The 26,398-nt window shown below is 44.0% G+C and overlaps 2 protein-coding genes across 3 annotated transcripts in view; one reads left to right on the top strand and one right to left on the bottom strand.

The window, feature by feature from the left end:
• PDZRN4 (PDZ domain containing ring finger 4) overlaps positions 1–8,527 on the bottom strand; it is a 220,950-nt gene extending 212,423 nt beyond the window's left edge. The window contains exons 1-3 of the mRNA XM_083574417.1: positions 8,416–8,527; positions 7,028–8,249; positions 1,966–2,052 (exon numbers count right to left, since the gene is read on the bottom strand). Coding sequence (XP_083430543.1) covers positions 1,966–2,052; positions 7,028–7,894 — 954 coding nt within the window. The 5' untranslated portion in view covers positions 7,895–8,249; positions 8,416–8,527. The remainder of the gene's footprint in view (positions 1–1,965; positions 2,053–7,027; positions 8,250–8,415) is intronic.
• Positions 1–26,398, top strand: part of LOC310743925 (uncharacterized protein) — a 797,205-nt gene that overhangs the window by 362,812 nt on the left and 407,995 nt on the right. The gene's annotated exons all lie outside the window — the stretch shown is intronic.

Raw genomic sequence — 26,398 nt, 5'->3', positions numbered from 1 at the left:
ACTTAAGTTGGATCCTAATTCTGTTCAGCTCAGTCATGTGACATGGTAAAAAGGATAGATCAAACTCTTTTTTTTAGGCTTGTTTTCCCTCTGACCTGCTTGGGCCAGCTCAGCTGACAGCCTAGATATTGAATGGGGGTTGCATCTGGTGCAACTCTACACCAGTTAATGCTAGATTCTTGACTACACGATTGCTCCCTAAATCCTGCAAATATCCAGATGAGATATACCAGTTTTTTTAAAACATAACCACACAGAAGAGCTGTGAATCAAACTAACAGCCCTTGTAAACTTTTTTACGTGGTTGCGCAAGGGAATCCATTTCAGAGTCAACGTTCAGATCTTAGTTTAGCTATTTGAAGCAAGCCACACTTTACAACAGACATTGACCAGTAAGAATCTTTAAGAGGAAATAGCTTTAAAATAAAAGACATTGTTTTTCTTGTCACTTGTCAAAATGTCTCTGCTTGTATTAACCTTGAAAATAAATTAGTTGAACATTTAGGGGCATACAGTTGTTTTTATTCAAAGGAGACTGGCATCACTAAACCTCTGAGGATGAGGCCAGATACAAATCAATATCCTTATCTGTATACATTTCTGAGTGATGCTTTTGTATTGCTTTAATTTGTCACCAGACAGCCGCATGGTCACATAAATGTTTCACACATAGGCCTGGCCATGCATTATTCTGCAGTCAAGAGAATAATGGCAGAAGGGCACTTGCTTAAGTATATAAGCAATGCTCAAGGATGGTTTTGACTATCACTGAGACATTTAAGTCCTACACACACGCAAATGGAAAAATGCAACAGTAGGATATGGAAGAACAGTGCGCTTTGAGAGGGAAGAGAAACAGACAAACCATGGACCTGTGGTTTCCTAATCTCTGGGAGAGTGATAGACTTGTGGCAATTATACTTTACAGGGTTGTGTGGAGGTTGCCCTGGGTCATTTGACCCTTTTTAACAGCTCTCTTTTCTCCTAGAAAAACCACACAATGCTTGCTTTTAAAGTTTAAAAATAACATACGACTTTTACTTACTGTTACTTGCTCTTGTCAGATTGAATATACAAGAGAGGCAGGTGTTACATATGTTACTGAAACATATTTCCATGAATTTGTATCTGAGACTGACTGATATTTACAGATTGGCTCTGAGGCAGGTAGCAGCATAACACAACACACTTGCTGCTCTCACAGTTAAAACACACACACAGTTGATAACTGAACTAACTGGGGGGAGGGGGTTGCCTCAGTATGCATATGACATCACAAGATTCTAAACTACAGCACAACTGAAAAAACCTACCTCACTGCATAGATGACATCACAAGATTATATGCTACAGGATTAATCCTTTGCACAGTAGTTTGGATGCACCATTCCTACAAGACTGAACATCCAAATATGGGTCCAGCAGTTCGATCTACTGTCATTCCAGTCCATTAGGTAAAGGTAAAGGACCCCTGGATGGTTAAGTCCAATCAGGCCTTAACTTTTCACTTTCAGGCCAAGGGAGTCAGCATTTGTCCACAGACAGCTTTCCAGGTCATGTGGCCAGCATGACTAAACCGCTTCTGGTGCAACAGAACACCGTGACGGAAACCAAAGCGCATGGAAACACCATTTACCTTTCTGCCACAGCGGTACCTATTTATCTCCTTGCACTGGCATGCCTTCCAATTGCTAGGTTGGCAGGAGCTGGGACCGAACAATGGGAGCTCACCCCGTCGCACAGATTTGAACCACCAACCTTCTGATCGGCAAGTCCAAGAGGCTCAGTGGTTTAGACCACATAACCACCTGCATCCCTTCTAGTCCATTACACCCTTCCCAACATTCTTTTAACTTGCCACCATGCATAATAAGCACAATTCTCATTTAAAATTTACAGTGAGCCTAGCAATTTATTTTCTCTCTCTCATATATATATATGGCACTGCATCAACCTTTCTGTTTACCTGGTTAGCTTGTCCTCCAACAATATTAAATCCCAGGGTATTGCTTTCTCTGTGTAGCATGATGGTTAAGATCTTAGACTCTCTTTCCTAGAAAGAAAGACACAAAAAAAGACTACTTATAAAACCTACTTAACAATATCCTACTGCGGCTTTATAAATCAAACCATTTAAAACCTCGCTTGAGATCTCCAGGAGATCCTATTTTGAGAAGTGAGTCTTTCAAATTTATTCCACATGATGGATATTCTGTAGGTCAAACTGTTTATGTGTACCAGCTCAATCTCTCCCGCATGGTTTTTCTACGTGCCAATATCTGGAACTTTGGCAACAGCCTGGAGACAAAACACCACAGTGTCCAATCTCCATGGTGAAACTACATTTACATTACACAAAACATCTCATTGCAAGGAGCGGTTGAGAAAACAGACCTCATACAGGACAACATTTTGAAGTTAGTTGTGTTCAGTACTAGGATAGTCAGAGAAAAAGTACTTCTGAATGAAATACAGGTACTATACTAATGAGATAAGTGATTAGTAAGTAATTCAGTGCAATTGTTTTGTCATTATCACTTAAGATATCGGCTCCATATTCATTAGCAGTCAAATAAGTATGAATGGTTTTAAGCGCAAAGAATTATTACAATGTTCAGAATTTTTATGGCTATTACATGATACTATTTTAAACATGGTGAGAGATGGGGAAAATCTCTTTGAAATACATGGTTCTAGATTCAAGTAGGTAGCTGTGTTGGTCTGACGCAGTAGAAATATATATTAAAAGAATTAAAAAATTGTCCAGTAGCACCTTGTTGTTGTTTAGTCATTTAGTCATGTCCGACTCTTCATGACCCCATGGACCAGAGCACGCCAGGCACTTCTGTCCTCCACTGCCTCCCACAGTTTGATCAAACTCATGCTGGTAGCTTCAAGAACACCATCCAACCATCTCATCCTCTGTCGTCCCCTTCCCCTTGTGCCCTCCATCTTTCCCAACATCAGGGTCTTTTCCAGGGAGTCTTCTCTTCTCATGAGGTGGCCAAAGTATTGGAGCCTCAACTTCACAATCTGTCCTTCCAGTGAGCACTCAGGGCTGATTTCCTTAAGAATGGATACGTTTGATCTTCTTGCAGTCCATGGGACTCTCAAGAGTCTCCTCCAGCACCATAATTCAAAAGCATCAATTCTTCGGCGATCAGCCTCCTTTATGGTCCAGCTCTCAGACCAACTAAGTTTGTTCTTGGTATGTGCTTTCGTGTACATGCACACTTCTTCAGATACAATTTTATATATATATTTCTACTGCGTCAGACCAACACGGCTACCTACCTGAATCTAGAACCATGGAAGGCACCATACTGAGCCACATGAAATGGAAGTCCATCAACCGTATCTGAAAAAGTGTGCATACACATGAAAGCTCATACCAAGAACAAACTTAGTTGGTCTCTAAAGTGCTACAATTTTTTTTTAAAAAAAATACATGATTATGCCAATTTAGTAGTTCAGTACCAGCATAACTTCTGTTCACTCAGTTTCAACAATCCTTGGGCTGTTGTATGTCAAAACAGCACAGTACTATATATATGTGAGGCACTTATAAACAAATGGTTTAAACTGATATTCGATACAGATGATAATAATAACAACACACATTTGTACAGTGGTGTTTTCATTGCATACTTTCTTTACTTGGTTTATCTGTTTTAATTTACATTACACCTCAGGAGCCCCTTTATGGCAAAAAATGCACATAAAAAGTGCTAAAATAAAAACAAATTTATTTTAGAAACAACAACACAGAACACTGTGTTATTGATTGAATGAGTAGTTTCTCTGAGGATCATAGTTTCCAGGAACACAAGAATCGGCCTTTTCTGTGGTGGCTCCCCATTTGTGGAATGCTCTGTGCATTCCTCTTCTTCTAGGCCTTTGGCTAATTAAATCATCTATGGTTTTTTAAACTTGGGGAATATTGTTTTTGTTTGTTACTATGGCTCTGAGTATGTGTGTGTGTGTGTGTGTGTGTACGCACACGCATCCTGTGACCCTCAGATGAAGGGCGGTATAGAAATCTAATTAATAAATACATATTTCAGTAATTATATATTGTAAAGAAGCTGCAGTGACAGTTGTGTTATTAAGTCAAAGAATTACAACATCTAACAACCCTATGGTATCATAAAGGTCAATGAATAATGCTAGTTCTGAAGAGAGCAAAGCGGTTCAAATCATTCCTGCTGGTTGTTGCGTCCCAAAAGTAAGCAGCATTGCACAAAACTCTGAGTGGAGCTTAATTCACCACTCAGCAGCAAATAACATTTTCAGGAGTCCCTAAGGACCTTCCAAACTTGAAGATAAATAAAGAATGAAGACACGAGAAATTAAATCAAGGGCTGTCATGCACAACAAGCCTGTGTAAAGTCGTCTTAATCCGCTTGTTTATTTAATCAAAAGCAAATTATTCAATGCAGAAATCATGCTCTCAGGCTTAACAAAAAGGGTGATGATATCCAATCTGTGCCTCCAGAGAAGATTTTGAGAGGAGGAGCAGCACAGAGGCCTGTAGAGGCAAAGGAGAATCATTTTAAAATGACACCTTCCTCTTTCCACTGATAGATGGCTTCCATCAGAGGAGGAGATCACCTTTAGATTGTACATCTGAAGCAATAGGGAACCTGGAAGCAAGGCACGCTGAACTGTGTAATATGCAAAGTATCAGACTATTAGAAGTGCAACAATAAACCGCTGATTGCTGAACCAAAAGCCACCTGTCATTCTCCAGCTTTTAAATAGCATACATAGCAACAGTTTAGCAGAGTAGCTGGGACAACCCAGCCAGATGGGTGGGGTATAAATAAATCATCATTATCATTATTATTAGCAACTCTGGGTAGTATTCAACAAAGTTTTACTCAGGGCAGACACACTGAAATTAATAAATATGATCAAGTTACTAAATAACATCCAAAGAAACCAAACTAATTAGTATCCCAATGAAAACAGTAAGTGACAGCAGAGCTCCATGAATCTGATTCTATTCCCTGTGCCTTTGCTTGTGCAGGAAAATGCTGTTGCATAGCTGCACAGTTGAGATCTGTCTATTACAGAATCAAGAACTCAGCAGAAATCAAAACGAAATGTCCTTCATTTCACAAGTCCCAAGACAACAACTCAGATTAAGAGGTCCCACTGCCACTGGTGGTACCTCCTGGAGACAAGGCTCACGGCATACAATCAGGCTAAGAAGACCCTCTGGGGGGAAAGGGGGAGGGCCGGCACAGGCATTGCCTTTGTTCAGAGTCTCTGATCTGTATATAAAATGTGCTCCAAGCCAGAAGTATTCCTCTTAGCTTTTTCCAAAAAGCACCCCTAGTTTCAAGATGCTAGCAGTCCATGCTTTTTGTGATGGTACTGACACCTCTATTTTTGCTGCCCATGCCTATTATAAACTAGCACCCATGTCACTGTTATCAAGATATGGGATCCAGCACATCATCATCATCATCATCATCATTATTATTATTATTATTATTATTATTATTATTATTATTATATTATTATTATTATTTTACCAAAAAAGCACTGCTGAGACCCAAACTGAACCACCAATTTATGGGACAAAGATTAGCAATGCTGCGAAAAAGCAACACAAGGAAAGCAATTTACCCAGCAGTAGTTTCAAAGAAAAAGGTTTGATTTTTTTAAAAAAACAAGACTATAGCACCCAGCATCTGTTGCAATACCAGCTCCAAACGACTAAGAAAGAGTGCATCTCTGATTATTTCCAGGATGGGTTCCTCTAACACTCAGCAAAGTAATCAAAGTCAGTTTCTTCCACAATTCTTATACTGTCTTGAGTTGGGGGCATTTTCAACACTCACCTTCCGAAATTATATCAAGACTCCAGCCTTCCAACAAGTGACATTTCATGAACCAGGTACATACCTGACACTGAGATTAGAGAAAGATCATCATCATAAACTCAGATGCACCACTTTGCAAACCTCGGGCACTGATAGCAAGTTCTGGAGCCAAGTCCTTGCAAGCCCCAGTTCAGGATTAAACCCTACAGCCACAAGGCTTAGGCCTGTTGGGTTGCAAGCTCTCCTCTTTATGAATGCTGCACCTGCTGGCCTTCAGGTGACGGGGACAGAGTAAAAACCTCAAACCAGATCCCCCTTATATAATAAATTAAGCACCACCAGTTATCGAAGAGCAAGCTGAGAAGGGGCTGACAAGAGTTACTTCACCAAGGTGAGCTGCTGAGGAACAGGGCAGACCTGCAGGTCGCCTCATAGAATTGCAGAGTTGGAAGGGACCACAAGGATCATCTAGCCCAACCCCCTGTAATGCAGGTTGCCCAACATTGGGCTTGAATCCATCACCCTGAGACATAGGAGCCAACTCCAATAAGTTGATGGGCACTGACCTTCAAATGGCGTGGGTGCACCCCATTATGTGATCAATAAGGCAGGGGACCCCATATTTGATTCAACTTGGCACCCTTGCCCCAAGATCACGAGTCAGGCTCTACCAAGTGAGCCATCTTCTTCCTCAAAGAGCTTTAGTGGATGGGACAAAAATAGTCATCCATCTTCCCACAACAGCGACCTTGGCAGCCCAGCCAGCTATTTCCAAGAAGCCCGAACACAAGCTGAGCAGGAAGGCGACAGTCCTACCCTGCCATTGCCCCTTATCCTGGTTCCTAGCCTTCAGAGATCCACTACCTCTGAATACGGAGGCTTCCTTTCGCCGCCACAGCCAAGACCAATCCTCCCCCGACCCGCCTCACCTGCGAACCTCCCCGCGTCAGCAAAACTGATTCAGCCGCTGAGTGTCGACTCCACCTGGCGCTTGGCAGAGGTCACAGCCTCCCCCAACCTGGCGCCCTCGGGCGGCTGCAACCTCCACCACCCCAGCGCGCCATTCATTGTCGGAGATGGTGGGACCTGCCTGAGAGGAAGGAAGGAAGGAAGGAAGGAAAGTCTACCCCTAAAGGGCCCTTTGGTCCGCCAGGAGCGCACAGCCTAATCCCCCCCCCAAACAGCGCCCCTGCTCACCTCGGGGCCGTCGTGGCTGCGGCTGAGGTGACGGACGTACTGGCTGAACGTCTGCTTGTACCGGAGCGCCGCCAGCTGCACGTCGCTCTGCAGCGCCGCCAGCTGGCCGAGCAGCGCCGACTCGCTCTCGCGCCACTGCTGCAGCCCGGCGCCGCGCAAAACGCTGCTACCGCTGCGTCTGGCGCTGCCCCTGTCGCCGGAGCCAAAACCTTCCTCGTCGTCGTCGTCGTCCTCTTGCTGCTGCTGCTGCTGCTCTTGAGGTCCTCCGCCGCCGCCTTCGCGCATGTGCAGCACCTCGCGACGGCGGCACCTGCCCGGCGCGTAGGCGCAGCCCTCGACGTGCGCCGCCAGCTGGTGGAGCGGCACGCGCCGTCGGTAGTCGCACTGGGCGGGCAGGCGCAGCACGAGGCTCCTCAGCGGCGTTACCCGGGGCAACTCCTGGCGGGAGATGGGCCGGCAGCGCAAGGGGCACAGCCGGCGCCGCGCCGCCCAGGGCAGCAGGCAGCCGGCGCAGAAGACGTGCCCGCACGGCGTCGACAGCGGCTCCTCCAGCACCAGGCCGCACAGCCGGCACTGCAGCGCCGGGTCCGCGTCCAGACCCATGGCGGGAAACCCGGCGGCGACGGCGCCTCCTTCCCTCAGCGGCTGGTCTCTCGCTGCTGCTGCTGGCGGCGCTTGCGAGCCTGGGGTGAAGGCGGAGGAGCCGAGCGGAGAGGGGCTGGCGGGCGAAGCGGAGCGAGGAAGGGAGAGAGGTCGCCGGTCGGAGTTTTGGTTTGAAGTTTGCAGCTGCTCGCCAGAGCTTCGGAGGCGGCCGTATTCTGCCGAATAGGCGCTCCCTCGCAATGGCTCTGCTCTTTCTGCCCTCATCACCTCCACCCTTCCGTAGCTGCTGCCGCTGGGGAGGAGGAGGAGGCTGGCTCGCCCCGCTTTCGAGAGATGACAGACCAGCCCTCTTGTTTACATCCCACAAGCTCCAGAAATGAAGACAGACGCCTCCCTGCCGGCAGAGCATGTCCCTATCGTAAGGATAGAGATGGAAGAGGATGCACCTTGAAGGACGTTTTGCATCAGGTTCTCCGGCCAGCTGATTTCTATGGCAAGGTTTACTTTGCCATCAGAATCGCCACCAATGCCCTGCCTGGCTCCAAAGAGTTTGCAGGCGCTTACGAGTGTCTCTTCTCCCCACTTCTAACAGGAGCTCCCTGTGCTGCATTGGCAAAGGCTTTCGAAACCAGTGGCGTAGTGTGGGTTGTCAGCACCCGGGGCAAGGCAAGTAATTTGCGCCCCCTAACCCGTGGATTTGCGCCCCCTAACCAATGGATTTGCCCTAACCCCAGATGTTGCGCCCGGTGCGGCCGGCCCCCCCTGCACCCCCCACGCTACGCCACTGTTTGAAACTGCTTTGAAGGAAGAGCTTCAGTGTTTACTTTCAGCCAGGCCACTCGTTTCTTATGTATCCTATGCATAGTGAGTGATAAGGGCGGGTGGTGCTGTGGGTTAAACCACAGATCGGAAGGTCGGCGGTTCAAATCCCTGCTCCTGCCAACCTAGCAGTCCGAAAGCACGTCAAAATGCAAGTAGATCAATAGGTACCACTCCTGTGGGAAGGTAAACGGCGTTTCCGTGTGCTGCTCTGGTTCGCCAGAAGCGGCTTAGTCATGCCAGCCACATGACCCAGAAGCTGTACACAGGCTCCCTCGGCCAGTAAAGCAAGATGAGCGCCGCAACCCCAGAGTCGGCCACGACTGGACCTAATGGTCAGGGGTCCCTTTACCTTTTAAGCCATTTCTAAACCCACCCTGCTTGGAGTGTGCTCTGTCCCATCATTAATAAAATAATGTTTTCCTCTGGGTTTCCAGGCTGGGGTTGGCCACAGTACCACTGAGCACATGCAGAATTCCTTACCTGCACTGCTAGATAAGCACCGGGGATTAACAGAGGGCTTCCAGATCAGAAGCCAGATTGAGGCAAAAAAAACCCCATCATTATAGTAACAGATGAAGGCTGGTCAGACTACCCCACCTTTTTGTGGTTTTGGTTTGGATGATTTATTTGTTTTTAGCAAGTATTTGTCTCCCCCGCTTTGATATAATCTGGCTGGGCTTTTTTTCCTGCCTGATCTCTTGTTTGTACAGTTTTCCAGCTGCACTTGGGACAGGAAACCAATTTGCTGAAAGGCTGAGGTTGGGAGCTTGTGTAGGCAGCACATCCTGATTGGAAAAGAGAGTGAGAGAGGAAGGGAAGGGCTGGTCTCTCTGCAACAGGAACCTGTGCCGCCTTCCATGCCGCTTTCTTCTGCTGGCCTGCCCCAGCAAAGCACACACCCTTCATTAGCAGGGTAGGACTTCTCTTTAAAGCCCACACGTGCACACTTATGTAAAGGCAATAGCCTGAAAACACACTGGGTTATTTAAGGCTGCATTGTGAAACTGGAACTAAAAACACAAAACTTCTGCCATCTTGTCCTCTGCCTCTGTGTTTCTCCTTTGGCTTGCTTTTCCCCTTTAGGGGGAATATAATTAGACAAGGTGTGATTTGAGCAAGAACCCTTTGGCTCACCAAAGCATCATCCTAGAAGTTTATTGCAAGCATCAGCACTTAGGCTATATGTTGAGCAATAGAGAATCGCTTGCCTATGATGATGCACAGACCACATTCCTCTCTCTCTCTCTCTCTCTCTCTCACACACACACACACACACACACACACACACAACACCAAGAAAAGCTTGCTTGACAGAGGACAGGATGCTCAGACTGGGCTGAGCCTTGGTGCCTCTCCCTTTAGAACATTTATTTATTTATTGAATTTATATCCCGCCCTATACCCAGAGGTCTCAGGGCGGCTCACAGAATAAACCCAGAACACAAAACCTCAAAACATGGGGTAGCCACCTTCTAAAGCAGGGGCGTGAGGGTAGTCAAGGCTGTGCCCTCCAGATGTTATTGAACTATATTGCCAATGACACCATGTTGGCTACCCCTGCTTCAGAAATTAAGAACAGGGATTACTGGTCCTTGTTTTTATATGACTGCTCCTCAGTCCCAAAGAATTGTGTAATGATTTCAGGCACAGGTTTCTCTCTCTCTCTCTCTCTCTCTCTCTCTCTCTCTCTGTGTGTGTGTGTGTGTGTGTGTCTGTGTGTGCACATGTTTGTTTTAATTTATGATCTGACAAAACTTAAAGGATATAGAAAAAATGCAGATATCATGCTAAAACAATGCACTGATTTGCAGCTCTGTATAAAAGGAAGGGGGAGCAAAAAAAAAAAGCAGAACGGCAAGTTTCAAACACGTTATTTCGCAGAATCTAAATCATAAGAATTACAAGCATAACAGGAGTCATAAGCAATAAAGACAACGTCAAAAGGTACACAAACTGAACAATTTCCACGTAAATAATAAAATATAAAATCAATATACAAAGAAATAATATTGATAATGTCAGTAGTCCCCACCACCAACACAACCCACTAAACATTACTCCAGCCCAAGAGTCTGTTCAGCAACCTCAGCTTTTGTAGCTGAAGTCAAGTCAGGACACCCAAAGGACAACTGCTCCTTGGGAGCAGTTACATGCCAAGGCACAACAGCAACATGTTTGCTGCCTACATTCTGCATTACATATGCAAATAGTGCCCTTCCTGTTCCCACAGCAAGCATGTCTAGTGAGACGCCTCACTTCAGGACTTCAGCTAAGTGTCAATGCTCCCAAGTACTGTATATATTATGAGTTTTGTTTTGTTTTATATTTTTGCCAGTGGGAACTTTTGAACATAAGAGGAGCTTGGTGGATCAGGCCTCTGGCTTATCTAGTCCAGCATCCTGTTCTCAGGGCAGCCAACCAGATGCAGAACCTAAGCACAAGCACAGTTTCCAGCAATTGGTATTTGGAAGCACTGCTGCCTCTGACAGGGATGTCGGTGGCACTGTGGGTTAAACCACAGAGCCTAGGACTTGCCGATCAGAAGGTCAGCGGTTCAAATCCCTGCGATGGGGTGAGCTCCCGTTGTTCGGTCCCTGCTCCTGCCAACCTAGCATTTCAAAAGCACATAAAAGTGCAAGTAGATAAATAGGTACCGCTCCCTTTACCATTACCTTACTGCATCTGACGGGATGCAGAGCACAGCCATCATGTAACCATTGCAATGCTTTTATGTAAGCCACCACCTGGTGAATTTTCATGGCTTAAACAAAAAAAGTTCTATGATGGGTTGGGAAATTATTTTAAGTCTTGGGTAATCACAAACTTCAGCTGGTGGGAAGGACAGTGAAACAATTTGTTGCTGTTTGAATGCAAAGGGGAGGAGAGAGAGAGAGAGAGAGAGAGAGAGAGAGAGAGAGAGAGTCAGCCAAAGGTTTAGCTAAAACGGGTAACTTCCTTTGTGCGGGAAATCTGACACAGAATTAGTGGTTGTGTTGCTGCTTTAAGCATTTGCTTGCACACTTGTAAATAAGCAAATAATTGCAATTTAGGCACCGTGACCAAAATCCAACACAGACTAAGGCGTGCTTAAGCCCATTTTGTTGGATGTTATCCCACAAGTCTCCAGTGTTCAGGAAACAGATTCTGTAAGGAGATTGGCACTGGATTCAAGGAAGTTGGGTGAGCAACGCACACTTTTTTTGACTATCAAAATGCTTTGTGATGAGATTTGCAAAACTAATATACAGAACCTCTTGCGTGCACTGTAAAAAGACGTTTGCTCACAGTTTCATTCATAAGGAAAAGCAAAAATGCTACACATCTCTCTTTAGATTCTGTACGTCGAGGTAGCCAGTGTGTTGCCTTCTAACTGTTGTTGGACTACAGTTCCTACCAGCTACAACCAGCATGGACAATGGTCAAGCATGATTAGAATTGCAGTCCAACAACTTGTGGGCACCGCATTGACTGATTCATTGTATGTAAATGGCCTAGATATGCTCAAGTGCCTGAGGTCCACGATTGTGAAGGTCAGTTCTCTCCCTCCCTCCACAACGTAACATCTGGAGAGTATGATGGCCCCCACAAGAATACAGAAGTTGGGCATCCCTGTCCCAAGTGTGTGTGTGGGGGTAGGAAATATGGTTAATAAATGTCAGTCTACATTGCTTAGCCTCAGCCAAGGTCCTGCCACCCAGTTCCCGGAGCTATGAATCATTCAGTAATTAATGCCCTTCATACTTGGCTTCTTTGTACATCTGCGCTTCATATTTCACAGCCTCCACTAGGCTGTCTTCCACACATAATCTGTAGGACAAATTCCTTTTATTTCTCTCACACAGGCCATTTAGAACAGCATTCCTCAACAACTGCAACAGTAACTTCCCTTGATTAAACTCTCCCTGGAGAACTTGAATGGGTGCTTTTTTGGCCTGGGTGCATATCTTGATGCTTAAAAGAACAGAGGTCAAAACAGTGGCCAGAATGCTCACTGGAGAACTGCACTGGGGGGGGGGGGAGGGATAATGTTTCAAGAGAGTAGGGGAGGATATTTTCACCTAAAATACCATTAAATAACCCGGTAGTTTGTTGCTCTTACAGAACCATAGAGGAGGATAAGAAAAGCCACTATATATGTCTTGTCTATTAGCACACCATTCATTTTTCACTCTCTTTCAAGGTCAACAGCCTCCAGAACATGGTACTGTGGGGTTACTAGTCATCCCTGTGGCACTGCCATCCAGGTGTGTGGGCATGAAAGGGTGTTGGAGTTAACAGACTTCTGGAATGGAGGAAGCAGCTGGTGGCTTACAGAAGGGTAAGGCCCAGGTGAATTTGGATTGGCTTCCAAGTTAATATGATAAAAGCTGCAGATGGGTCATTCACTTCCATTTTTAAAAAATAAAATCATAGAATAGGATCTCTGATACACGTCCATTCACCGTGTAGTCTAGCTTGACATGAAGATCACAGTGCCAAACAAATCACACTCTGAAAGTTGTGTCCGGAGCAGGTGCCAGGAGTAGGTCAGCAATAAATCACATGGAGTGAGCTAACTCTTTATTAGGAGAAACAATGTTGGCTCAGGAGTGCTAGGCAACTGTGCACAGCAACTCTTCTCAGTAGATATTGCCCTATGAGGCAGTTGAGACTCAAAGTTCCCACCTACCCACAGCTGCCTAAGTCTCCTCACATACACCTGTCCTTCCCAAGCAATCTGAGACTATGTGTCTGTCTTTGCTCCTCCCTCTTCATACCTCTTCTGGTCCTTTGAGACCAGTAGGGATGAGAGTTTGTCTTAGCTTCCGCCTGTGGTTCTAATTCTGGAATTCTCTCTGCCACAGACTCTCCCTGCTCACCTCTTCTGACATCTCTTCCTCCCAGGCTTCTCCCTCTTACCACTCAGGATTGTCCCACCACCAGTCTCCAGGCTCTGAGCCTTTGTCCCCAGCTGGTGCCTCCCACCATTCTTCTGTGTCCAATCAGTCCATGACAGTTGTGCCTTTACAACAGAGAATGTGTATAGCAAGCTCATTCTTTACAAAGTTAAAATTACTGGAGGAAGATCCAGTTGTGGGTTACTGCTGGGATTTTTTTATTTTTAACGTGATGCTACTGAGAGTTTAGGAATGGAATGTAACTATTGGCCAATTCTTACACTGCTATTTCCTGATGGCTTTATCCTACAACACTCCAGAATAGGAACACAGGAGCCATGAGGAAGGGTGTAGGATCACGTGGGAAGATTTTTCTTAATTTTTTTGCAACAGGTTGCCTATCTCGATATATTCATTTTTCAGAACTGGCCTTTCCACATGCTAAGTAAATTATAACTCCGCTGTCTAGAATAGGAATGCAATTCCACCAGTTTGCCATTAGAGGTTGCTGCCTAATCCGGTTTTAATAACCCAAAGTAGTTTGCATCTTTTGAAGTGCTTTTTCCTGCAACAAAAAAGTTAATAGTTGTAAAAACATTAACAGGATATAGACAAGGCAACTGTACATATTGGAGAGGAGCAATGTGAAGTTCAACAGTGCTTGCAGTGAAATGTTGCTTTCCCCTATCTCTCTCACACACAAAGACATATTGCCTCCATTTACCCTAAAACATACTTGAGTGATTCAGAAAGCATTGTCAGTGTTTTGTAGAGTTTGATCCAACACGAGCTTAATTTTTTAGGGATTCGTAGGAAATGAGGTGGCAGAAAGAGAAAGCAAGCAGCCTTTTGGTAGTACAGGCAATGGAATAAAACTTGTGAAACTGAAATATGTGAGTGGGGCCTGCAATAAAATGTTGCAGTGTGGAGTTCACCTGTTCAGGCTTCCAGCCATGCTGTCTTCCAATATACTCTCTTCCCTCCTACCTCTAATTTTTATGTCCCACCACCATAAAGGAAATTCATCATTCCATAGCCATTGACCATACTTAAATGCTCACTCACTGAGTTATTTGGGTTCTTGTTCTTCCCTGTGTTGCCAATTCTAAATATTGTTAAATACATCTGTATACCTTGCGGTTCTTCTGAGCTTAATGATATCTGCTGTGCTGCTGCTGCCATGCCGTCTCCATAAGCATAATGTTTCCCCCGAAACATTACTAATGGGGAGAATTATATAAACATGATAAAGGTTGATAAAATATATGTCTGTTGCAACAAAGCACAATATCTGATGGGCTCACAGAGCATCATTTCAAAATGTTATAATGATAAGACTACCTTGTTATACTACGTCCTTTCCTGACATGAATATAGTAAATAATTTCTGTCATGATAGAAACATCCCAAATTCCGTAGAACAAGTGCTCTGTAAAACATAGCCAGCCTCACGTTCTTTCTAGACACCACTCATGTTGTGCTATATTGGTTTTTTCCAACAGTAAATAAAAATTTCTTGGGACCAAACAAAACAAGACATTGGAAGGTAATTGAACTGGTTCTCATGCATATATTATTTTAAGCAGCCCCCCACCCATTGTATTGGAGTAGTGGCTTGGGAGGAGGGGATATATAACACCCCAACACCTCTCTCATCCCAGCTGCTCTTTGTCCCATAGGGAAAGCTGTTTGAGATCAGGAAAATGATGTAAGAAGCAAGGATTAGACATCATGTCTTCATGGCAGGGCTTTCCATCTTGAACCAGTAGTTAGGCCTGAAGAGCAAGGCAGCACCCAAGGACAAATTATGGGATACTCCCTTCTATCCAAATCTTTGGGGCTGGTGCTTTGAAAACACAGCAAAGCTCAGACCAAAAATATTGTCCCTATGTACCCCATTAACAAAATCAAAGGCTGTCCAGAGTCCAGATTGTCACAGGAGGCAGAGAATCCATCTTCTAAATTGGGTAACTTTAGGCAAATGTTCAGGTTACCAGGCTTTTGCAGGATTAATGCATTTCATTGTGTATGTACAAAGCAGGTGTAAATTGTACCTTTCAAATTATGCAGCCTTAAAATTGTGCAATAGGTAGTTTTCCATATAAAGAACACGTCAAAAAGAAAAAAGAAAAGCAAGTTCAACGTTTGGAATGAAATAGGAAAATTAACACTAGTGGGATTCATTTCCAAATACATGTGATTACAAAGATTATGGTTAGTTCCCGCCCCCGACCCCGCCCCCAGGACTTGGCTGTAAGAAGCAAAGGCTCTTTTCTCAATTTTTCTTCTTCAAAAAAATCATTTAGTAAACATGTGCCCCCACCCCCAGTTACTCTCTGTATTGAGTCCTGGCACAATTGCATACACAGAGATTTGTGTGGCAGCCATTAAAACAGTATTCTGTGAATGACATGTGTGACATGTGGGTGACTCTTTATCTTTTGTGATATTTAGGCTGAAACTTGGGAGTAAGCTTTAATTTAATGGGATTTCACTGTGGTCTAAACTACAGAGCCTAGGGCTTGCCGATCAGAAGGTCGGCGGTTCGAATCCCCATGATGGGGTGAGCTCCTGTTGCTCGGTCTCTGCTCCTGCTAACCTAGCAGTTCAAAAGCACATCAAAGTGCAAATAGATAAATAGGTACTGCTCTGGCGGGAAGGTAAATGGCGTTTCTGTGCGCTGCTCTGGTTCGCCAGAAGCAGCTTAGTCATGCTGGCCACATGACCCGGAAGCTGTATACCAGCTCCCTCGGCCAGTAAAGCAAGATGAGCACTGCAACCCCAGAGTCGTCCGCGACTGGACCTAACGGTCAGGGGTCCCTTTACCTTTACCTTACAGTAAGCATGCACAGGATCATCTGCAAACATGCTTTACAGATAGAAAACAAACAGCAGCAAAAAGTTCAAGCTCTTTCATAACAGTCACCATGTGCAGAAGCAGTCATGTATGGAAGATTCTTAGGACAGACAATGCCAGGGGTGGGGATGGACTTCTGCAGATATACCCATGAGAGCTTTTCTGGCCAGAATACTCAGCTAGATGGGCCTTCAGCCTAATTCTGCAGGATAGTCTTTATGGGCAGTGAAGTGATTTTAATAGTTCTCTTAAGTATGAATTAGGGCAGATCCAAACCATACAATTAAAGCATGTTCCTTCCTCTAAAGAATCCTGGCAAACATAGTTTGATAAGGGTGCCATGAATTGTAGTTCTGAGAAGAGGGGAAGTGCAGTTCCCATTATTCTGTGGAAGAAGTAATGCACATCAGATGTGCTTTAAATGTCTGGTGTGCATCTGCCTTTGGTCAAATACTACTCTCTATACTTACTCAAGCACTGGAACTAGAAATGGATTTTATTTAGATCAATGATTCAAGAAGGATCACTCAACCTGTATCGGGGTTCTGTTTCCCAGTCCTATAAATTGTCATGTTATTACAGTAAAATGCTGTCTAAAACTGGACTAGATATCAATGTAGGTTTTTAAATTAAAAAATTAAAAAGTTATAATAGCTCTGATAAAACATACTTGCCTCTTTAACTGCTGCAAACACAGATGTTATTCAAAGTGTTAGGCAACAGTGTAACTGACTGTGTGGGGAGAGAAACAAACATTTTGGTGTTTCCTGAAATACCGGAAAAATAGCTTTGCCAATATTATAGGAGTTTTCCATGTTAAACTGACAATACCCTCCCCCAACTTTGCACTAGGGAAACGTGGACCTTAGAACTTTTATCTGTTGGAAAGGTTGTAAAAATATTGTTTATTTAGCACCATCAGTGCATATGGCACTTTACAAGCAAGATAAGGAAAAGGCAAGCATGCAGAGAGAAAAAGACAAGCTCTTCCCTTCAGGAGCATCCCCCCATCTCAATTCCAGCAGCGAAGCAAACAACCAAAGGATAGGAGGAAAGTGAGATGCAACTTTGACAAGCAGGAACAAATGCAATTACACTCACCAAGGTTGCAATTGCATAGTCTCATTATGCTTCTAAAAAGATATGCATAGGATTGCAATGTCAACGATCCCTTGGTGTGGAGGGGCAAACTCTATGTCAAAGGTTCCCATGTCCTGCTGGCTCACTGTGGTCTGGGTGAGAGGTGGGGTGCTCCTTTTTTATATAACTTTATTTGTTCTTTCCCCCTTTCCACACCTGTCAATGGGGGGGGGGATATGTCACTTCAAGGGTTGGCACAGCTGAAGGTGTCTCTTGGGGGCAGGTCGAGGAACTGAGGATTCTGCTGTGGATCCTCAGTTGCCCCAGTAATGCCCCCTCCTGCTCCCCAAACAGCAGCAGGACATGTGGACCTTTCCACAACTGGTCAAGAACGTGATGGACCTGCCTTTGTGTCAACAGAAGAGCTTGGTTCCCTTTCAGCCAGGAGGTGTAGGTGTTTCTCAGAGCACATCCAACTAGCTGGCACCTACCTAGTTTAGCTAGCTCTTCTTTGTAGAATGATGGTGGAAGACGGGGATGCTTTGAAGCACATATCTTCATATAGGCCTTTTCTGTTTGAGAAAGTACAGATAGGGAAATTGTTTTGCCATTTCCCTGTCAGCCCATTTTCCCAGCCCTAGGTTCCCCTGGTAAAAGGTTGTCTGGACTTCATAAATGTCGTTCTATCGATAGAGATCATTTGCCTACACAAGCTACCCAAGATAAATATTTTGCAAGGCTTCAGAGCAGAATATGACAGATGGAAGAGATCAGTAGCTGCCTAGAGAGGTAGAAATGGGCAATTGCTTCCTGATAGCAGGAGAGGAGGATTACTAGTTTGCTTTCCTATGGTCGGTGGAAGGTGACTTCTTGAGGCAATGCAGAGTGGAAAGAACAGCTTGCTAAGTGGTTAGAGAAAGGTAGATCAGAAGACCTGGTTCTTTGGTTTACCAAAACTGGATAAATGTGTGGGCTTCCAGAGAGGTGTCCATAGGTGCTTTGCTTTTCCCTGGTCCTTTTTACTGAAACACTGTACTAAGTCAAGGTTTGGCTTACTGTGTTGTCCAAACCAGGACACTTGCTTCAGCTCTCTCCTCACTAATCATGAGCTGTGGCCAAGTTTTAGTCTCAGTTAGCCATAGTCTGGCTTACCATCTCATGAAAAGCAGCTCAGTGCCTGAGGGATTTTATTTACAGTTAGCTGTTGGAAGATTTCTCTGTCTTGCTTTTAGGATTTGGTATTCTGGTCACTCCTGGTAGTTAAGACTCTTCCACAGGGGTAGAAAACTGTTCAGAATTTGGAAGAGAGCTTTTGGATCAGCACTAGCATGTCTCAGCCCTGTGGCCCTGTAGCACTCAAAGACAAGTGTGCCAACGTCCACACAGACTTCAGGTCAATAGATGCTTCCCATGACTTGAGAATGAAGGCCTGTGGTAGGTCAGCTGGTAGAGCATGAAACTCTTAATCTCAGGGTTTGGGCCCCCCATTGGACTAGATGACCCTCATGGTCCCTTCCAACTGTATGGATACTTTCCTATCTGTAATCCACTCTGGATGAACAGAACTGTCAGATGTTGAGAGGCATATGCTGCTGCTTTTGCAAACAGGACCGCATTTCAATGCTTTCTAATTAGTATTGTCATATCATTGCAGGCCCAATCTCAGAGAGCCAAAGGCGAGTGGGGTAGGGGTGTGGGAAGCAATGCAACAACATGACAACGTCTTGGGATTGAAATGGTTGCAACATTATTGATTACAGGTGTCAGTAGGCTTTGGCATAGGCACTGGGTATGTATCCTGAATCAACTGCCTGATGACCATCAGGGCCGATCCTGGGTTAAGGATCCCCATGTGGTACACATCAAATACGGCAATCCCTCCAGGATGCCATTTGAGGAGTTCTGTGGGTCATTAGCCCCCGTCTGGGCATTCAGCCAGAATCCTTCACCTTGGGCCCCTTTGCCAAGGTACTCTGATACTTTCATCACCCCTCTGTTCAGACTGATGATTCAACCCAATGCCAGCAAATTGTGGCAGCTGCTATGAGGCAGGCCAACCTTCTAAACCAGCCCAATTTGTCTGCAGGCAAATTTCTCTCCTGCCCCAGTGGCCAAATAACTCCACAGCAAGGACATACACGTGTGCTGCCTGCTTACCTTTGGGCAGGGCCAAACATACAGGGTGGGTGGGATACCTGTTGCTGATTGCACAGCTGAAGGCAAGTACAGCTGATTTAGATCAGCTGAGTGAAGCCAGGCAAGGGTAGACTTCAGCAGGTCTGCTGTAAAGGAACTGCCTCCTAAGTTGGCCATGATTGGCCCACTCAAATTTAACTTGAAGGAAAGTTCCGACACTCCCCATGGCCTGTATATTTTATCTCTAAAAGAGAGATACTTATCATGGTCTACCTGCCCCCCCCTGTTTTAAAATTGACCCTTGTTTTTAAAATTGGGTCACATTTCACAAAACCACCTGTGCTTTCTACTGATAGGAATCAATTATGTTCTTGGCAAGTTCTGCAAAGTGCATGTGTTTCTGATCAACATTGCATCACCCAGGTGAACGGCTTTTTTCTTTCTTTTCAAAATCTATGATAACCAGCAACCTAATATCTCACTTATTAAATTCTGCCAGTTCCTTTGCATTGAAACCAGTATATGGTGACCGTTTTAAAATCTTTGTAGCTACGGGTGGCTCCCAGTGTTGTTAAATATTGTCAAATCTAATACCGTCCCATGTCAAAAATTCAAACACCCATTGTCAAAAATTAAGTCAACTACCAAAGATGCAGAATACAGACATCTAATATCCAGCACATTTTTGAGCCTGCGGATTATCCGCAAAGAACACCTGGTTCCATAGAACATCCCTATTGCCCTACTGATCTTGCATATTTTAACCAGACATTATGGGGGTTGTTTTCAGCCATGTGTGCTTCTCAAACTGCTCTGAAAGGGATTAAGCAATATATGTATATATATGTATATATATAATGTGTGTGTGTATATATGTGTGTATATATATGTGTGTATATATATGTATATATATAATGTGTGTGTATTTTTACCCCACCTTTTTCCCTGATGGGACTCAAGGCAACTTACAGACAAGAACAAGAATCACTGGAAACATAGAATGTGAACCAAATTTCTCCTCCATCCTTTGACATAACTATCTACAGTTACAAGTGAGATTTAGAGCAGAGTCTGCCTAATGCATAGGTAGGCAAAGTAAGGCCTGGGGGCCAGATCCGGCCCAATCACCTTCTAAATCCGGCCCACGGATGGTCTGGGAATCAGTGTGTTTTTACATGAGTAGAATGTGTCCTTTTATTTAAAATGCATCTCTGGGTTATTTGTGGGGCATAGGAATTCATTCATTTTTTTCCTGAAATATAGTCTGGCCCCCCACAAGGTCTAAGAGACAGTGGACCGGCGCTGAAAAAGTTTGCTGACCCCTGGCCCTAATGGTCTTCTTGGAAGTGCATGGAAGTCACAAGCCTCCTCTGGCAAAAGACAGGCCCTACTTCCCTGTTAGCCATTCCTTCCAAACCTATCTTGGATTTAGGCAAGAAAGGGAAGGGCAGGAATGTGGTCTCCAGTTACCAAATATTTCTGGCTTTGCATGGATAGAGGAAGAAGCTCACATGTTTCCTAGAAACAATCAACATTTCTTTAAAGAAGCTCATTTCACACCCAGAGAAGAACAGAAGCAGAAAACCATGAAGCTGAACCAGAGGGCTGCCCAAGGCTGAAAGCTAGGCATAAAGAGTGAGGTTTACTTTTATGTAGACACACACAGGATTGGGCTGCTAGTTAGTAAACTTTATCCAGACTTCCCCTGATTGCGGGTACTTGTAATGTGCATTGGCAGCTTCAGCTGCATAGATTCTATTTCAGTGAAGAGAGAAATCTGGGCTTGAGGTCCACTGCTCTGCCACTGACAGTCATCCATCTCTAAGACACTGGTGAATCTGGAACTAACAGCAATGTAAGATACCATATCTGGCATATACATGTTGTCTAAATATTCCCTATGAGGCAGTTTTCACTGCCACATAACTGGCATTTTGGAACTCAAATGAACATAGAAAGCCCCTTAACACCACATGTTAAACCAAAAGGTTTTGTTGTTGTCGCAGTTCATTGACCACCTTAGTGTCTCACAGGGGTGCTTCTTACAGCATCTATTTGATCACTATCGGAAAGAAAATGCTGGATTAGATAGACCTTTAGTCTGATTTAGCAGGACTGTCCTTATGTAGTTATGTATGAAGCATATCCTTTCCATATGCTAATAAGGCAGGTGAAGTGAGTACACATTGCTCAATGCTATGTGTCATTGCTGATTTCAGGTGTGATATAGGACCCACAAGGAATTCTGCTTAAGAAGCTGATCCTGTGATATGGCTTCTTGGATAATAAACATTGTCTGAAATGTCGCAGGAAGTGCAAGAGAAAACAAATCCTCTTACTCCCTCTGACTCATAGTTCCTAAACTTGGAGGTTTTGGAAAGACATTGGATCTGGAAGATATACTCCAAGTATTTTCTCCAAGAATGTTTCTAGATTACCAGTTTTCTGCTTGGGTTTTTAAAAAGAAAGGAAAAAAGGCTTGTTTGGAACAAAGACATTTACATCTGCACAAAGATACACCCTGAAAGAAGAAATCAAGGGTACAATCTTATACATTTCGATTTCAATGGGACTTTCTTCTGAGAAGGCAAAACATAGGACTGTAATGCATATTTCACGCTAAGTCAGGAATGGGGAATCTACTACCATCCAGATCTGGGCAGTTCAACCTCTTAGACAAAGTAGGCCTCAAAAAACAAACAAAAAACTGTTACATAGAACCTGTGGGTTAATATTATTAAATATACGAAATTAAAATATTTAATTGAATGTATTTTAAAATGCACAAATAATAGATTCAATATATTTATTTATTTATTTATTAAACAGATGCTCTACATGTTGGTCTGCAACTCCTGTCGCCATTGACCATGCTTGCTGGTGTTGATAGGAGTTGGAGTACAAAAACATTTGGCGGACCCAGGGACAGAGGAAAGGGGGTGCAGTAGGGGTGGTCCACCCCAGGTGTCACCACTGAGGGGGGTGACAAAATGCCAGGCGGCACTCACCGTGGGGCCTGCAGCGTGCCCGAGCCATGCATCTCTCATGGGAGTGACACAGTGGCTTGGGCGTCCACAAGCTCTGCTTTGCCCCAAACGGTCCGCCCGCCACCTCCCCCTCAGCTGTAGGGCAGCTGAGTAGAAGGAGGCAGGCAGAGTCCTCGGAGGTCCCACAGAGCATCCTGCCCCAGCTTGCCTGCCTTGTGGGCGGCTGGCCCCATGCCCCACAGGCAGCCGCCCCAGGCGCCTGATCAGCTTGCTCCACCGCTGGGTGGGCCACAGGTTACCCATAATTGCTCTGTGGGCACATCTAGGCACAACAGGGAGAATAGTAATTAGGGCTAATTGGGCTATCAGTGGTTTCTAGCCATAATGGCTCTCTTCTTTGGCTCCACTGTTGGAGGAAGCATGTCTCTGAAAACCAGTTGCTGACTTATTGTGACTTCACCATGTCTTGGCTCCACCACCCACAGATTCACCACACCTGGACCTGCAACTGACATACACACTTAAGGGGGGGCATTATGCAAATCATCCTAATGTGTTTCTCTGTTCACTGCCTTTGCATGATTCATTTATTTCAATGGCATTTATTGTGCAGGAGCCTTGCTGAGTGAATTGCGTCTGGAAATGTTAAATATATATTCCACTTTGAAGTCAATAATGCTGAATGTTGGAAGATCAACCAACCATTCCAATATGTTCATTTGCAACTGCCATGAGTCCAGAAATTCCCACAACATTAGGCAAGGGCATAAAGAAGGGGAAAAAATCTAATATTTCAGAACTGAGTTGCTCATCACTTTAGCAAATCATAGGTGCCTTCAATGTAGTACTTATTTGAGCAAGGAAGCATTAATCATTCACACCACATAAATAAGGGACCTTATGTATGCAAGGCTGTTCATCACAAAACAAACTGGCTTCGCATATTTTGCTGACTAGATAAGAGGTTTTGTCACACACATCAAAATAAGAACTTAAGTAAGGTGCTAAGATACTGAAGACCAAGTAAACTGTTTCTCATAAATGGCTGCGTTTTAATCTACTACCATGAACATTTAACCACAATGACAATAATAGACAGCCCATTTTCCTTTAGAAAGCAAGCAAGGAAAAAATAATGTTAATCTTTCTAGTGATACAACCAACAGGCTTAGAAACTCCTCCTCTACTTCCTTTCCCTGTTGTGGACCAAAATATTTTGCATCCTGAAATGGAGCCCAAATGGTCCCCCCCTCCCAATTAAGGCCAATACTTTAATATGTCTTGCTGCACCATTCATGCACCAATTCTGACTTCTAACTAATGCCCCAAGCATCCTGAGTGGCGCTTCCTGATGCAAGTACCGGTACCTTCACCCAGTGCTTACCAACATGGAAGTCCGATATAGTCTATCTGTTTGTTTGTTTGCTGGCTATATTTATATCCCATCCATCCTCCAAAAGGAAATCCATAAAATGCCATAATTTATAATTAAAACATCTAAAAACTACAACACTGAACCAAACCACAGAGCACAACGCCCCAATACTAGAGTGACAAGATTCAGCAAAGCTTGTTGCTGGACTGCAACCTTATCACTTCTCATACCAGCTTGGCTTTTGACCAGTGAAATTTGGTAAATTGGGAAGCATCAAAGGCAGAAGGGCGTGTCTATCCAGACTGTTAAGAAATATCAAAGTTTTTACTGAGCTGAAAGTTAGAACAATTATAATTAGCAATTGCAATTACGTGTCTTTATTGTTGTGCCAGCAAAAATAAATTATGCCTACTGCATGGTAGACTGACATATTAAAGGATGAATCATATAGAGATGTGTGCCACTGAATTGAAGCATGTATTATAGTTATTTTCTGCAGTTTAAAATTAGGCGTTCTGGACTTAAATTCATGAGATACCACTCTGAGGAAAGTTGGCATGGGGTAAGATCTAGATGAGAAAGGAGGGAGAAAGCTGGTTGCCGGTAGAAACGTGTTGTTGTTTTTTTTAAAATGCACCTTATGTCCTACCTATTTTTTTTAAAAAAGAAACTCCTTGTCATCAAGAAGTCCAATTTAAAAGACATTAAAAGATACCACAATCCTCATTTCTAACCCAAATAAGAATAAAAACATCCAGATTATTAAGTAAAAAGATCATCTCCTAAATTGTTGTTGTTGTTTACAGAACAGCCACCAGAACTAATCTATCAGAAGTCACAGAACAGTTGGTCAAGGGCACTTGTAGACACCCATGTTTTGACCAGCCACTTGAATCAATACCCTGATGGGCTGGACCTGGTGAACCTCACATGTCATTCCAGAGGGTGGGCCGCTACAGAAAAGCTCTAGCTCTGGTTTCACCACCAAGCTGTGCTTCATAGGCTTGGGGGAAAGACATGTGGTTGCATCTACCGCTGTGCGAGTGGAAGTCTGTTGTGCCAGAGGAATGGCAGCACTGGATACCAACCCAAATAAGTTTTGGGGTCCGAAGTTGAGAATCATAGGAAGGTGCCATCTTCCATTAGAGAGCAGCAGCAGCATTCCCTTCTCCTCAATGCAAGTAACAATTGTAGAGAAGCACTTTTCGTCAGGATTACAGGAAGAGCCAAAAGGATTGTGCTCCTCCTGTTCTCCCATCTGTTGAGATCCCAAATATTATCAACCCCCTCCCAAATGATTTCTCATACACACACACACACACACACACACACAAGTTAAATGCTGATATGCATTTAATAACACATTTAGTTTGACCCATAGACACCACCAGTCACTAGGGTACTGTGGGGAAAGTTCAGTTCGGTTAACTTTATTTCCAAAACCACTAATAGCAACTTCATACAAGAAGGCCTAATTTAGATGAGTCATTCTGACTTTTCAGTTTAGCATATCACGATGGAAAAATACCTCACAATTATGTGGCCAAAGCTAGCATTATTTTTATGGTCACACTAATTTGGGCCATAAAATGGGCTTTGTTAAAACCCACACAACAGAAGGCTGTACCTATCAACAGTAAAAAATAAATAAAAAACATGGATGGGGTAGGAGAATCCAGGGTACTGCACATACGCATGTTAATTCAAAGAGGAACCTATGAATGCCACCAATATTACCATTATAGTTGCTGCATTTTGACCAAGTCACAATAATGAATTCTTAAAATAGTGCTCCCATGTGTTCCAAGTGCTTTGTATACACTATCTTGCTATAAACTTTACAACAACCCTTTGGTGCTAGTGCATTAGTCCCTACCAATTACATTTAAATGTATTGCATTTCTGTTTCAGTTATCCTTTGTCACCTTTTACATCTGTGCCTATAAATGAGTATCTACAAATTGTACGCAGATATGCACAATCTCATCTTACCTGGAGGCAGAAACTCTGATCAGCACCTGGGAGCTCCTGTTTTTACTTCCTACAGTGTTCCATGGCTGCAGGAAATTAAAATGGAGGCTTCCAGCCCTCTCCATTCAGTGCTGATTGAAGACTCACTTCAGCTGCGCTTCTTGTAGGACATTCACAGTTCTCTGAGGAACACCTGATTGCTACATAATCATTTTTATGCAGAGTAGGGAGAATTGGAAGCTATTTTCTGGAAGGAAAAAGAGACCCTTTCACCACTCATTCATCCAAGTGACCATCACATTCCTTAGCTGCTGTGCCTCTGTATTTCTGGATGTCTCTCAGGTCACAGTTGGGATGAACCTGAGATTTGATCCCCTTCCATCCCCAGACCAGCAGGAACCTCCTAGTAAACCACTTAAGCAGGGGAAAATGATACAAAATTTCTCTCACCTTCCAATATAATCCTATAGCAAAATTATGATTTCCGGAAAGTATTCCTTGTCTGAGACAGGCATGCTGCCTGAGGCCAAAAGTATGAACAGCTTGTTGTATTTCTCAGATTCCCCAGATTAATTAATAGGTTAATCAAACCTCTTTATTTGCTCTCAAACAGAAGTTCTGGCCTTGTAAAAGCATGTAAAAACATGCAGAGCTTTATCTTGA

This window comes from Podarcis filfolensis, assembly GCF_964270895.1.
Source record: "Podarcis filfolensis genome assembly, chromosome: 10".
NCBI lineage: Eukaryota > Metazoa > Chordata > Lepidosauria > Squamata > Lacertidae > Podarcis > Podarcis filfolensis.
Note: the sequence above shows the minus strand (reverse complement) of the source record. Positions and strands in the feature narration are given on the sequence as shown.